Raw genomic sequence first — 14,400 nt, 5'->3', positions numbered from 1 at the left:
GGTGGATGGTGTGTGGCAGCAAATCTTACAAAGCTGCAGTGTCCTTCGCAGACTCCTCACGCTGGCAGGACAATGCTGTTCTGGGTCTCTGTGCTGACAGACACGTTCCTTCTGAGCTCTGTGTTTGGCCTTGGCCAGATCACTGAGTTGGAGCAGAGTCAAGACCTCAGGAGATACAGTCCATTGGGTCAGGTTGTTCCCATGTGGAGTGACAGTACTTGGCCCACTGCAGCAGTGGCTCTTCTGTCTGACACCCGGAATTCCTATTTCTCACATCTTCACCCACAGACAGTTTGGCACTTCTGTCTTTAATGTGATGAAATTCAGTATTTCCACCAGGAGGTAATGAAGGAAACAGCTTTGTCCTTGGATTTTGAGACTGCTTGGATCCTTTCAATCCCTTCAAGGTAGAGTGCCTTATACTTATAGTGACAGTGCTGTATTTGCTGCAAGAGCAGGAATTACATTTTATTTTTGTGTTGCAGATGAGGGCCATAAGGAGACACTGGCTTTTGTGTTCATTGCTGGATACAGCATCACTTGGTTGAAATCACCTGAGAGTAAGCTAACAGTCTAGTATGGATAAGATGTGTATGCATGTTTCAAATTCTTTTTTTTTTTGCCTTTTCTGCACCTTTTAGAGGTGCCTTTTGGATACAATAAGCTGTACTTTAATCTGCATCAGTATATGTGAGCTGTTGTATTGCCAGCATACTAAAATACTTGTGTTTTTTCAACAGACTCCTGAAGTTGGTGAAGATGACGCAGAATATCATGAGACATTTAACACGAAAGCTTTAATGTATGACTTCTCCCAGAGTGTGCAAAGAAAGCTCAATGTTAGCTCTACGTGCTGTTGCTGAGTCAAATAAAAACAACTTGGAAAAACTTACTGCTTGTTGAAAAATGCTCAGCTCATGCAGTATTACCAATTTGAATGTGGAAAGTGAAGATGGCCTACAGGGTTTAATAAAGCCTTGGTTTATTTATTTATTTATTTTTCCCCAGAATGGTGTTGTTTTTCTTCTGTGGGAGGAGTGGGGAAAAGTCTAGAACCGACCTATCAGTGGTTTTGGACCTGGATGTAGATTACGTGACAGGACTGGGCAGATAGGGAAGGGGCTTCCCCTTCTGAAGGCTTATGTACTGAATTTGGAATAAAAAGCCACACTAGGAAGAACAGAGCCAGAGTTAGGGCTTTCAGTAAGGTCATAGCTACTGAGCAGAATTGCTCGTAGCAGCCTGCGCCTGGGGCCTGGTTTCGAAGCTTGCAGTGCAGCTGCGATCATGCAGCTGTTGCTCTCTGTGAGAGACAAAACAGGGAGGCCACAGGAATTGATTTTCTGTTACAGCAGACACTGGCTGTGGCTCGAGTGTTGCAGATCGTCTCAGGCTGCATGACAATGCCCTAGGATGTTTTCAAAATGCTTTTTTTTGTTGTTGACAGCTTTATCTTTGTAACTTGGAAAAGAGAGAAGTAATGATACTTTATACATACATATACACTCTGTACTACCCACTGAAACTGGACTGTTACTTGAATAATAAAACTTGCACTGAGTGACCAGACATGGTAAAGAAGACATTTTTGCTCTGTATGTCTTATTTTTACAGCTGGTGAGAAGAGAGCAGGAGACATCTTTATCAATATGATCTGATAGAAGAACGGTTTCTTGCATGTCACTAACATTGTGTTGAGATACTTTGTTGTCTTCTATTAGCCAGCAAGCAGAGGAAAAGAAAAATGTTGCTAGTTACGGGTCTTTTTTCTGTTGTGGAATTTTTATTTTTGAGTCCTTGAAATGGTGTGAGAAGCCTGTATCTCTGCAAACTGCTGCAGAGTTGACAGGTGCGGTACAGGGTCATGTATGAGGTGAGACACACTTCAGCCACCGTACTCTTTGGCAACCTGGAAGCAAAGGCCAAACCAAGTTCAAAAATAGTCCAGAATGGCAGTGGCTGCCAGCAGCACTGAAGGAGGAGACAGCTTTTTAATTGTTTAAAAGCGGAAAAGACCCCTGTCATTACCTAGGCTGAACCCTTGCATTGCATGGGCTACAGAACATTGCTCAGTGATTGCTATAGTTAGGACGTATATATATTTTTTTTTTAAGTGAATTGACACCCAACTTTAGAAAGACATCCATGCTTGATTGAAGATCCTGCTGTGTTTCTCTGAGAGTTGTTCCATTGGTTAATAATCAGGAGTATTTATTTAAATAAAAAAAAAAAGGACTCGTCTGTCTGAAGTAGGCTGATTTCAGCTTCTAGTTATGTATTTTAAGGGACAAAAAGTTCTGCTGTCCCATATCTCCCCATATCCCCATGTAGGCTTCTAAGGAGCGGGATAGGCACCAACAGATATCATGTTGAGCTAAGTTGACTGCTAGTTCTCTCATTTTGGGATACATTTTGAGACCTCAAATCAGTCCTGTTGCTCCCAAAACTATTTGTGCTCATCAACGTTTACTGCTTCACCAATCTGTGTATCCAAAGCAGACTGTTAGCAGTGATCTCTTGTTTCCAAATCTGTTCTGGACTAAGAACCTGTCCTTGTGTGACTGAGTCAAAGCACGGCCCTTAAATGGTGATAGCCCACTTGGAACTACGCTTAGGCTCAGAAAGAAACCAGTCCCAGTCTATCTGTTAACTAGATTTAATCCCTTACTATATCCATGTTTTGTAAAGTTAATTTTCACGCTGGAGTAGCATGTGCTGTTAAGGTTTACCAAAATCCTAGGCTAAAATGTCAACATGTCAGAGACATCAAAGGTTTGTTTGCAGTAGGTTTTGTTGACAAGAATTATATTCCATAGACCTTAGTGCTGGTAGTCATTAACTTGGTTTCTAATTTTTCATGTTGAAGATGTCATGTTAGTGCGGTTTATATGGTCTTGTTCACACTAAGTTTATCCTTGCATGCGCTTGATCGTACACTTGCATTTTCCCTGCTCCATGTTGATACTTGGCCTGCTAACAAGGAGTGGTCCAGGGAGGGTTCAACTTGCTCGTTAGGTCCCTGTGAGTGCTCGGTCTCATACTGTGCACTGTTCCTCTTGAGTTCTCAGAAGCGTATGCACTCCCCACCGTGCTTTTTATTCCCTTTCCTGAGAGGTAGATCAATGAAGGAGTTGAATGATGTAAACACGTCCAAGATAAATGCAGACAGATAATCTCTATTGATTACTTTCAGTGCAGCCACCAAGAAGATGAGGCATTGTTACAGACACAATAGGTCAGACAACACTTGCTGCTTTCATTTACGTGTCCTGTTTCCTCTTCAAAAGTCCTGATTTTTTCAGAAATGCAGAACGCTATCTGTTGAGATCCGTGTGAGCTGCAGTGCCTAAAGCGTGAGAAACTGAGTGATTTGTCAGTGCTTTGAACATATTACTTGACATAAATAATGCATCTGCTTGCTCAAAGATGTGAATTAAGAGCAGTGAAAATATTTGCAGTGGAAATGCATAATACTGTTTCAGAAACAAATGTTACTTTCAAACTGCATAGTGAATTAAGGATAACCGTATGTACAAAAAGAATAGTTTTCAAAAAGAGGTCTCCTTAGGATGAGTGAGTAAACCAAATAAGCATTCTCTTTCAATTCCCTAACTGCTATGTTTAAGGACTTGGTTCAAAGAACGCTGTTTATGTTGCAGGTTATACAGAGAATATTCTACACAGTCAATCGATCCTGGTCTGGGAAGATCACTCTAACAGAGCTGAGGAAAAGCAACTTCTTGCAAGTATGTTGGTTTCTGCCTGAAGAGGATGTAGAATGCACAGGTCCCTGTGTTTCTGCTCCTGTGTACTGTGGAGTGAGGGAACTGGCTGGCTTGTAGCGAGATGGGCCAAATGCTCGGCACCAGGATCGGGCCAGAACTGGTGGAGGAGTTGTGCTGGAGTCAAAATGAGAGGAGAACAAGAACCAGAGCAGCCAAGAGGGCACTGGCCAGAAGTTGTGCCAGAAGGGTGACAGTGTGCATCCGCTTTGAAGCTACGTCGGGCAGATTGGCTCTTGGCTCCTGATCTAGCCAAAGAGGAAGGGAAGTAAGACGGTAGTGCACCTATGTTAAGTGGCTTGTGGAGCAGCCAAGAATAGCTGGTGGATTGCCTATGATCTGTGGTGGGTAGGACAGCCAATTTCCTGCCTCTCAGCTGGCAATCAGCCGCCTGACAGTTGGTCAGGCATGTTGTGCTGTGCAATTGCAAGACTGTGCATCTCAGGATGCACCATCCAGTTTCTACTGATTTCTAATTCTGCAGTAGGCTTCTCCAGAAAAGTTGAGGAATGAAGCATGGCACTTGTTACAGTCCCTGTGATGTATCAGAGCAGGGGGTGTTGGACAGAGGTTTCAGGATAACGGTCTCTGTTCTTTGTATATTTTGCCCAAAAGAGCATTGGGTTAAAATTGTACAAGGCTGCTGAGCTCCAGCCCAACCTAAAAAGCCAGAAGTCTTTAGGCTGAATGGTCAAGGTGAGACACAGCTAAAGCAGTGAGCTCTCCCTTCTGCATCCTGTTGTCCCCTTCAGACGTAGTGTGCTTTCTTGAAGGCCTCGGGCATGAATTCGTACTCTTTCTCCTTTCAGACCTCTTCTGCCCCACTGATCACATCAACTAATAATCAGTACTCCCTTCAGTCTCGTGCCTGTCCAAGCCTTATCATCTTAGTTCCTCCCTGTCCTCTGTTATAAACAAATCCTTCTAGCTTAGCCTACATCTTTGTTCGCCCATTTTCTCCCTTTATATACTCTTCCTGTCTTTCTCCTTGTGTACCTACTCTGCTTTTCATCTGCAGCAGGGAAGTTCAGCTTGGGGACCATAACTTTTGCTTGGGCAGCTCTTTGCTGCATGTGTAAATGGCATATTTTGGTGTGAGCTATTAAAAAAAAAAAGTTATTGAAAAACTTCCCCAAATGATTATTGCCCGTAAAGACTTGGAGAGACCTAAGAAGAATTTGAAGAGGGTAGTGAGTGATTGCTCAGAGATTTTAGACTTAAATGTCAGCAAGACAGAATAGTCTGGCAGTGCCATCCTGTTGTCCCTGTCTGAAATGTCGCTGAACTTGGTGGTTAGCGGGACGTGGGAGTTCTGTGCTGACCCAGTTGGGTTCCTAGGACATGGAGATGACTGAAGGTTGATGGTGAACTATCAGTGCTTACATAGAGCACAGCGTGTGTTTTTATGCTTATGGTAGAAAGGCCACTGAGCCTGCTTGGTTAGAGACAGCTCCCTGGCATAGCTCTCAGACTGTTTCACCTCCTCCCTTCTGAGGGGCTGTGAGGGCAGGACAGGACAACACCCATAGTTCCTGTGAGTCTTTTGGCCTTTTCACATTCCTGAAGCCGTGATTCATTAGGCTGAAAAGGCTGTCTGGTGTCCTCTGGCCTCAGCACTAGGGGAAAGACGGGCAGGGAGGTGCCACAGGTGAACGTGCGATACCCTCCTGCCAGTGGGAAGGTGGAGCAGAGGGAAAGACAGAGGTAGGTGTAAAGTGGGAATGAGACAAGGATGTTGTTACTAAACATTTCTAAATAGGATATGGTAACAGACATCCTGTTTGGAAGTCTGTCCCAGTTAAAGCAGACTGATTCCTGTCAGCAACAGCCCAGGAAATTCAGTGTGATTGGTTTGACTTGCCTTGGATCCCTCCTTCCCCTGTCCATGCGTGAGTCTGGAGCAAGACTTGATCTTGCACTTTGGGATGTGTGCAGTGTCAAGATATATCTCAGTTGCTGTGGAGAACTGTGGATTTGCTGTAGTAAATGGCTCTCGGAGCCTCTGCTACAGGTCAGAGATAGTTCACAAATAATGGATCCCAGCTGAGACAGCAGTTGTGTTCTTGTTCCTCTGCGTGACTCTGCGCTATAGCTGAAAATTGACAGGAATTGTTCATAGGACTGGCAAAAGTATTCTACACGTATGCTAACCAGGATAGTCAAGCTAGATGCTCTGTGACTGCCTGTTGAATATCAAACACAGCAACAAAATCTCCTACAGTGGGAAAGGCTACATTTTGGATTAGCTCTTGGAGCAGTGTTTACCCAGCTTCATTAGAGGTTGAAGGGCTTGAGCTGCTGAACTGCTTTTTTGTCTAGGTTTAACTTCCCACTTTATTTGTACTGTTTCAGACTCTTGCTCTCTTGGAAGAAGAGGATGACATAAATCAGATCACAGATTATTTCTCCTACGAGCACTTCTATGTTATATACTGTAAATTCTGGGAGCTGGACACTGACCATGACCTTTATATCAGCCAGAAGGATCTGGCTAGGTACAGTGATCAAGGTATGCTGCCTGCAAGCTGTGGTGGGAGGAGGTGTTGCTGAAAATAGAATACTCCTACTAAAGAGTAAAGCCTAGCTTTAATGCGGTTAATTTGATGCCTCAAAAAAATTTAAGTGGAGCCATCCTTCTCTTACACAAATGCTGATTTACAGACCTGGTTTTAGGGGCTTAAACACAGAGAAATGCAGCAGATACTGTTTTCCATTTGAGTAGCTAGAGAGGGAGCTACAGTGGGTCACTGCCAGAAGGACAATCTAGAAATAATGCCCTGAAACTACCTTTTTATTTGCTGAGGGTTTTGCAGGTACTTGAACTATGGACGAGAAGGTAAAGCCCCCATGAACTTTAAAGATTGCTGAAGTGCAATCTTGTTGTGTATGAGAGAAATTTCAGAGGCTTCTCAGAGCTTGATGAATTTCAGTTTGCAGATGCACTCTGAAGACTGTCTCTCGAGTTCAGTCTGGAAATATTTGCCTCAAGTTGAGCAGAAGCTAAAAATTTTCAGAGGTTCAAGTGTGATGGATAAATTAATGGAATAAAAATCCACAAAGGGCTAAATAATCCAAAGGCACTTCCTCTGGCTCAGGAAGTCTGTGCTCTGCAAGTTGTTCGAGGCTGAAAAAGTATGCTAATGAAGAGTCACTGAATGTGTGGTTATGGTTTGTATGGTTTGTTTGCTGGGCTAGATGGAGGCACCCAGTCAGTCTGGCTGTGTTTAAGATTGTCTGTGATCTTGGAGCATGATATATGCCCATACACTTACAGTTAGGATTCATGATATAGTGTCTTGCACAAGAGCTCAAGCTATTGACCAGCACGTTGATTTTGAAGACAAAGCTGTCTGGAACTGTTCTGTGTGGTTGCTGCGCTTTTGGGGGAAGTAGCTCTAGGACAGAGAGTCAGGCTTGGAGAAACAGGAATATCTTCAGACACCACATGTGGTTTGGAGGTGCCAGAGGATAAGGTGTTGCAGTGCATCGGGCTGCAGGGGTCTGGAGGTGTGAAAATTGCCAGAAATTGCTGGAGATCTGGGGGACACACAACACTTTGTAGGAGCCAAGATCCTAGTGGGCTGAAACGAGGAAGAAAGAAGGGGATATGAGAATGACAATGCTGTAGGAATGCATGTGTGTTGTAGTGGTGTGGTGGCCCCTGTCCTTCAAGTGAAGGCATTTATGGGAAGGCCATGGGGGTTCTGGGTGAGTGTGGCAGTCACAGGGGTCAGGAGGCTGATAAGAGGCCTGGATGGGCTGAGGATGAGGAGTGCCCAGCTTCAAGTAGGTGCTAACTGAAACTTGGTCCCTTTGGGGAGGCTGGAGTGTGGGAGTGGAGTGTTTGTTACACAGGAGGCTTGAGAGCACTGCGTGCTGTGGAGCTGAAGAGAGAAGGGGTGGTGTGAAGGGGAGGTGTCAGTCCCTGCAGGACTGCCATGCCTTGTGCTCTGCTAACAAGTGTTTTGTAGGGATTTGATGTGTGGTGTTTGCTTGATAGCTGAACTTTCTTTGCAGTACACGTTGAAGTAGTCTGCTTCTAACAGTCCTCCTGCAGCAAACTAGGAGTAATACTGCCCATGTGCAACAACCGCATCCCATACAGTTACCATACTTTCAGGATATAACAGTGTTTGGTGGGATCCAAAGGCAGACACACTGGCAGTATAATCTTTGTTTTTTACAAAATGCTGTGAAACAGAGACCTGTAAAGTGGCTAGACAGACAGTGTAGGTAGAGTTTTCTTTTAGCAATGGAAAATTACTTTGTGTGGGTTCAGCATAAACAACTGCATGTAGTTATCCCTGTGACCTGTAGCTTCATTTTCTCTGTTTTCTTTGTTTCCAGCTTTATCAAGCAGGATTATTGAGCGAATATTCAGCGGCGCTGTGGTGAGGTGAGGAATAGTGTACTGGCTGGGAATGGAAGTGAAGAGAATTTCTGTCAGGCCGATTAGAAATGCAGGATACTCTCAGATCCCACTGATCAGTATGGTTTCCAACATGGTGCTCTGGTTGGAGCTGCCTGAAAATGGACTGGGACTTCTGGGTATCTTTAGAAATCCCACAGGATGATCACTTACACACCTCACTGTAGAACAAACTGTCTGTAGCCGGTGGGAGCATGCAGGCACTGTGTGTTTGTGCCCCACACAGCACAGGGATGGCTGGAGACCACTGGTACAAAGCCTCCGAAAAATAAAACAGCCGAGCACTTGCTGTGGGAGGGTATTTGGTAAGCGAGGTAGCAAACGCTGTGCCTGAAGGGAAGGGCAGAAGGACTGGTGCTGTAGAGTGCAGAGAATACAGGCTGAATGGGCAGTGATGTCCTATTTTTTCTCACAAATGATTTGGGGCTTTTTAAAAAATGTGTTGATAACATTCTGAGTATTTAGGAGCCTGGTTGCTTTTTTGTTTGTTTGTTTGTTTTTCATGTGTTTTCCAGAGGAAATGAAATTCAGAAGGAAGGCCGCATGAGTTATGCTGATTTTGTGTGGCTGCTCATTTCGGAGGAAGACAAAAGGAGTGCTACAAGGTTTGACTGATTCCTGTGCCCTAATAAAAGTATTGAGGAGTGCAGATAAGTGTACAGAAACTTCTGTGACCTACTGCGTTCCACAACAGACAGCAGCTTGGGTTTCCATCATTATTAGGAGGAAAAAAACTTACTGTCAACATTTGGTGAAATCATTTGCCTTTTTTGAGGAGAAATTGCTTAAAGCAGAGTTTTCTTTTGATGTTAAATGTCTTGGGTAGTCATCAGTCACTTTGGTTACCCTGTGCCCACAAGGTTAGTAGTGGTTTATCACTGAGGAAGTGCTTGGAGAGCAGTAGCGATCTGCAAGAAGAACTGAATTTGTTTGGTCTCCATCACACTGCCCTACAGGTCCTGATCTCACTGACTGCAGGCAGGATGACTCCTCACAAGGGCAGTCCCTGGCCCTTTATGCAGAAGAAGCCAAAGATACCATCTGTCAGCACAGAGCCCCTGCTTCCCTGGGCAGAGTTCAGCTCAAACGGCTGCAGCTTTGTGACCAGGCGAGCTGATAGCTCAGCCAAGCTGCAAGGGCTGGCATGTGCTGCAGTGGTGGGGTCCGTGGTAGCAATAGCAGGGGATGCAGCTCCTGGCCTACCCTTGGCTACAGGGTAACCCCTGCAAGGTCTGCCACGAACAGGAATGTTCCCTTCATGCGTGTAGCAAGTGCCTAGGAAGTTGTGGGGAAACCTCTTGGTGTCACTTCGTAAAACCTGCCCATGTGTCTGGTTTGTACTGCCAGTGGGAGACTATTGTGCAGAGCTGAACTAGATCTGCACACAATTATTAAGACAAGGAATTTTATGAGTAAAGATGAGAAGAACTTAACTTCTGCGGCTGCCGTAAAGAACTGCCTTTTCTATTAAGGAGCCAAGGAAATCAGTGCATACCATGTCCACCTCATTACTCACCAGGATCACTCAGGGACAGCCAGAGTCCTGGGTTCAGGGTCGGTTGTATTCAGACAACTTTTGCTGCTGAATTGGACAGGGACACCATGACCTGTGTGAGCCAGTTGAGCTGCAGCACACTGGGCACTTGCTACAGCCGCCTGGTGACACAGGTCATGAGCGTGGCTGCGCTCACAAGTCACCTAAAAGGAGCCTAACAGGAGGTGCTCTTGAGCATTGGCCTGTGCCCTCATCCTTCCCAAAGGGTATTTGCATTCCTGGTTTTATGCCAGCCTTTGGGCAGGAGAATTAGAGAATGGGGGTGGGAGTTAGTCACTGTGCTTTCTCTAATCCTGTCTCTTCTTTCCCAGCATTGAGTACTGGTTTCGGTGCATGGACCTGGATGGAGACGGGGTGCTCTCCATGTATGAACTGGAATACTTCTATGAGGAACAGTGTGAACGGATGGAAGTGATGGGCATAGAACCACTGCCATTTCAGGACTTGCTGTGTCAGATGCTTGATCTTGTTAAACCAGAGAGGGAGGGTAAGTCCTGCTTAATGGGAGTTTCCGTGCTCTTTGATCTATGGTGGATTGAGAAAGTAACGTTACTGTGAAACCCATCTGTAGGTACAGTCTTGTGTTAGAATCACAGGGTTGAAAGTACTGTACAGAGTAAAATCTATGGCTGTTGTGCCTTAATGTTATACATAAACATAAACAGGTTTGAAATACTTCCAAGAGACCTTATGAATGAACTTGCTGGAACTGGAGCAACACATCTTGTATATTCCAGCTGTGGAAATACTGACAGCCTAGATTGTGAAACTACCATCCTCCCTCACATTCTTTCACATTTTACGTGACTGTGAAAGACCTCCGTATGTGTGTGAAATTTAGGACTAATACACACCCATGTATTAAATAATGTTAAAGTTCTTGACTGAGTTGGAAGTTTTGCAATATTACAGCATTGTGGTGTTACAAAGCTGCTACAAGACTGACCAGAGGGGGGTCTGGTCTCTTACTAAGGAAAAACTTAGTAGTACAATATCATGTTATTTTTTCCACAGGAAGAGTAACCCTGCGAGACTTGAAGAGGTGCAGAATGGCTCATGTATTTTTCAACACCTTCTTCAATTTAGAGAAATATCTGGACAACGAACAGAGGGATCCCTTTGCAGTGCAAAAGGTATAAATCACTTTTATTTCTAAATACAGGCCTTCTCAAACACATCTTTGGAATGAAACTGGGTATAGGGAAAATCCAACTGAATATAAGAAACCCTTTTTCACAGTTAGGGCAGTCATACACTGGAAGAGGTTGCCCAGAGAGGCTGTGCATGTTCTATCCTTGGAGAATTTCAAGATGTGACCAGACAAAGCCTTGACCCTTCCCCATTGGACCTCATAGCAAACCCTGATTTGACCAGAAGCTGGGAATAGAGATGTCCTGGGTATCTTCCAACCCAAATTATTCCACTATTCTATGATTTGATTGCCTTAACTGATCCTATTACACCAGCACTGGTGGTGTAGCACTGTGATTCTAGAGAGAATGACCTAAGCCTGCTGAGTTGCACTCATTCATCAGGCTGAAAGACTAGCACTAGAAAGGAACTTGTTTCACTCGTTTTAGAACAGAGCTGTGAGACTGAAAACTTCAGATCCCAATTATCTTTTCCTGTCTCCTACAGAACTGCACTCATAAATAAATAGGCTACATGGGAAGATTTATTAAGTAGTCTGGTTGGATTCTAATCCTTAAAACAGCATTAGCAATTTTTCAGTAGCCTAAACAGAACCAGAGACCTCCTTTACAACACAGGTGCCAAGGCAGATGAGATGCCAACTGTTATCTAACCACAGGTGGTAGACTAGATGGAAGGCTTGGATATTGCACATTGTGCCTGGCTGCAGTCACCATCCTCTCTCCCTAGCCAGCAAACATGTAAGAGGTTGTCACTTTTGTATTTTCCAGTTGTTAGTCAGACTAGTTGTAGTTCTTGAGACCTGAGCTTTGTCAGTTATTGGTGTGAAGTCCCCCATCTCTGGTTCCCTTCACCTATCCACCGAAACCAGATGAGTACAGCTTAAAAATTTATCTTCCAGAAAGCTCTTAACTGGTCAAAGTACAGTAAAGTGGTGGGGATGCCAAAATCAACTCTGGTTCCTTCCCAGATGTTCCCACATTACCTGTAAGAAGAACTTTGTGGTTCCACAATTCTAGGCTTAAATGTATCCCAAACCAGAGCCACTTTTTTTTTTTTTTTTTAACTGGATCATCATAAGAGCAGGCAGGTGGGAGCAGGGCGTATTACTTATCCCCCCCATCTTACAGTAAATAGCAGAGGGCCAACTATTTACAGGGGTGTTATTTTGTAACCATCTCTCAAATTTCCCCAAGCTTAGCAAACTGTCAAGAGTTCCACAAGTGATCAGTTATGATTAACAATTAATTAAAGATCTTAAAGTATTAAGTCCCTTAACCAATTACAAAGTGCGCAGATGCATGGCTTTCTGAGCTAGAGCAAAGAAAACATGCTGTTATTAATATTCAGCATTTCTGAGATGGAGAAGGCTCTGTTCGTTGGCAGCTTGGGTCACAGACTGATCTTTGTAGACTGTGATGTATTTTTTCATAGTCATTTATGTGCAGATATTAAAACACTTTAATTATGAATCTTTTATTATTAACAAAATTAACAAAAAATTAACGTTTTTGACTATCTGTTTCTATACGGTTGCTTCCCAGAACTGGTGCTTCACACATGATCTTATTGTAAACATAGTTGTAGAGAGGTATAGACATAGTATGCTTGACCATCTGCTCTCTTTAGGATATTGAAAATGATGGCCCTGAACCCTCTGACTGGGACAGATATGCTGCTGAAGAGTATGAGATTCTTGTGGCTGAGGAGTCTGGGAACGACCAGTTACAAGAAAGGTAAGCATGGGTGTCGCACTGCACTGGGGACACGCTGCCTGGCTCCAGCTGAGGTCTGGACTCTCAGCATGGGAGCATGGTGAAGCCTGAAGCGGTTGCTCCAAAAGGCACTATTGGTATATTTGACACAAGGGGCTTGGGACATCCTGAGTTCTTTGTGGCAGCCGTTTGAATTAGCTACACACGCTACAGATATGAAGATAGCTGAGAAAAAGGACAAAGCCTTTTTCTTCTGGCAACCATACAAAAAAGAGCTCAAATGACTTTTGCTAGTCCTGGGCGTGTATTAATCATGCACACTATCATGGATCAGAAGCTGTAGCTCTTAGACTTAAGATAGTAGTGGAAACTTTGTTTTAGTCAAATAACTTTACTTTCTGCTAGACTTTACATGCCTGTTAGTCTGTGCTTTCTATAAGCTCTTTCAACATTTTAATTCATTTACCGATTTTGTTTTGATTTTTTTTTTTATTTAAAACTTGGTTTCTGCAATATTTACACTTATGTTTGTAAACTTCTGTAAAATTGTGGACAGACCCTCCAGCTATCCTTAGAATCAATCGATTTAGGCAGAGCAGTAGCTGAAGGAATGCTGTGTGCAAGGGCGTCCCACAGAGTTTCCTAATGCAGGTTTGCTATAATTATACTTTATACTTGTGGCTGTGGTAGTACCTTCTTGAGGGTATTTCTCTAGAATCTCTTTATGGTTACTATAACACACATCCAAGAAAGTAGGTTGTGCTTTCACCCCATGTTAATCTTGTGTGATTCAGAATTTCATCCATTTGAACAGTATTCATAGAGCCATTTAAATAAGAGTGCTGAGACAATTGCATAATTTTGAAAACTTCCCACACTGGAAACGTCTTGGATAACAGTAGCATCTAGTAATTAGCCACAGAAATTTGCAAAGCTGTTGAGAGCTGTGTTTCCCTTTCTCTCTGTGATGTGCATCCAAACAACAATGAGCTGCTTTGAGCTGCCTTGCCTTTTTGTGGCCTTCACAATGAAAGATGAGGTAACGTAGGATGGAAGATAAAATTGTTGTATTCCCTGCAGCCACTCTGCAACAGCTGTGTGCTTAGCACAGAAAAGAAATAGGAGTCTGCCATAAAAGCTTTGCAGGACCACAAATCACCAAACTCACCAAAAACTGAATTGGCAGGTGATGTCACATTTTTGAAGTCTGTCTGAAACAGCTCCGTCGCAACCTTGCTGCTTGCTTTTAAGAGCCCCTGAAAAGCTCTGTAGTCATGGCAGCAGGATTAGATCTCATTTGTGGAACATAGCAACAGAGCACACAGGAAAAAAGGAAGGGAAAATGAAAAACAGAGAGCTGGATGCCCAAACAAGTTTGCTAGAAAGAGGCATTGAGTTTTTGCACAATCATCATTTCTGCTGTCCTTTGAGGATGACAGAAACAGAGTGGGGACAAAACCAAGAGGATTGATTTATGAGCTCTTAGAGGAAGCAGAAGATTTTTTGGCTATGTTAGCTGACAGAATCTGAAATCCATTATTTGTCTTACTAATACACATGAAAATAACCATCATTCAGCAGTCACAAATGAATTATTGGGGCATTCTGCACCATATTTGAGACTTAACCCTGTCCATAGCTTCACTGCATGGAAGGTTCCTAAAACCAATCAGTGTCTGGGTGCCTGCAGACTTGCCCATGAGAGGAGCACTGCTTGTGGAAGAGGAATCTCACCAAGACATAATGGATACTCAGCACGACTTCACG

The 14,400-nt window shown here is 43.7% G+C and overlaps 1 protein-coding gene across 4 annotated transcripts in view; it reads left to right on the top strand.

The window, feature by feature from the left end:
• PPP2R3A (protein phosphatase 2 regulatory subunit B''alpha) overlaps nucleotides 1–14,400 on the top strand; it is a 58,219-nt gene that overhangs the window by 32,179 nt on the left and 11,640 nt on the right. For all 4 annotated transcript variants that reach the window (XM_040567536.1, XM_040567534.1, XM_040567535.1 and 1 more), the window contains 7 exons: nucleotides 3,660–3,746; nucleotides 6,135–6,291; nucleotides 8,130–8,178; nucleotides 8,727–8,816; nucleotides 10,078–10,253; nucleotides 10,781–10,899; nucleotides 12,548–12,654. In XM_040567536.1, the coding sequence (XP_040423470.1) occupies nucleotides 3,660–3,746; nucleotides 6,135–6,291; nucleotides 8,130–8,178; nucleotides 8,727–8,816; nucleotides 10,078–10,253; nucleotides 10,781–10,899; nucleotides 12,548–12,654 (785 nt within the window). The remainder of the gene's footprint in view (nucleotides 1–3,659; nucleotides 3,747–6,134; nucleotides 6,292–8,129; nucleotides 8,179–8,726; nucleotides 8,817–10,077; nucleotides 10,254–10,780; nucleotides 10,900–12,547; nucleotides 12,655–14,400) is intronic.

The sequence above is a fragment of the Cygnus olor genome, chromosome 9 (assembly GCF_009769625.2).
Source record: "Cygnus olor isolate bCygOlo1 chromosome 9, bCygOlo1.pri.v2, whole genome shotgun sequence".
NCBI lineage: Eukaryota > Metazoa > Chordata > Aves > Anseriformes > Anatidae > Cygnus > Cygnus olor.
This window is presented reverse-complemented; position numbering and strand designations above follow the sequence as displayed.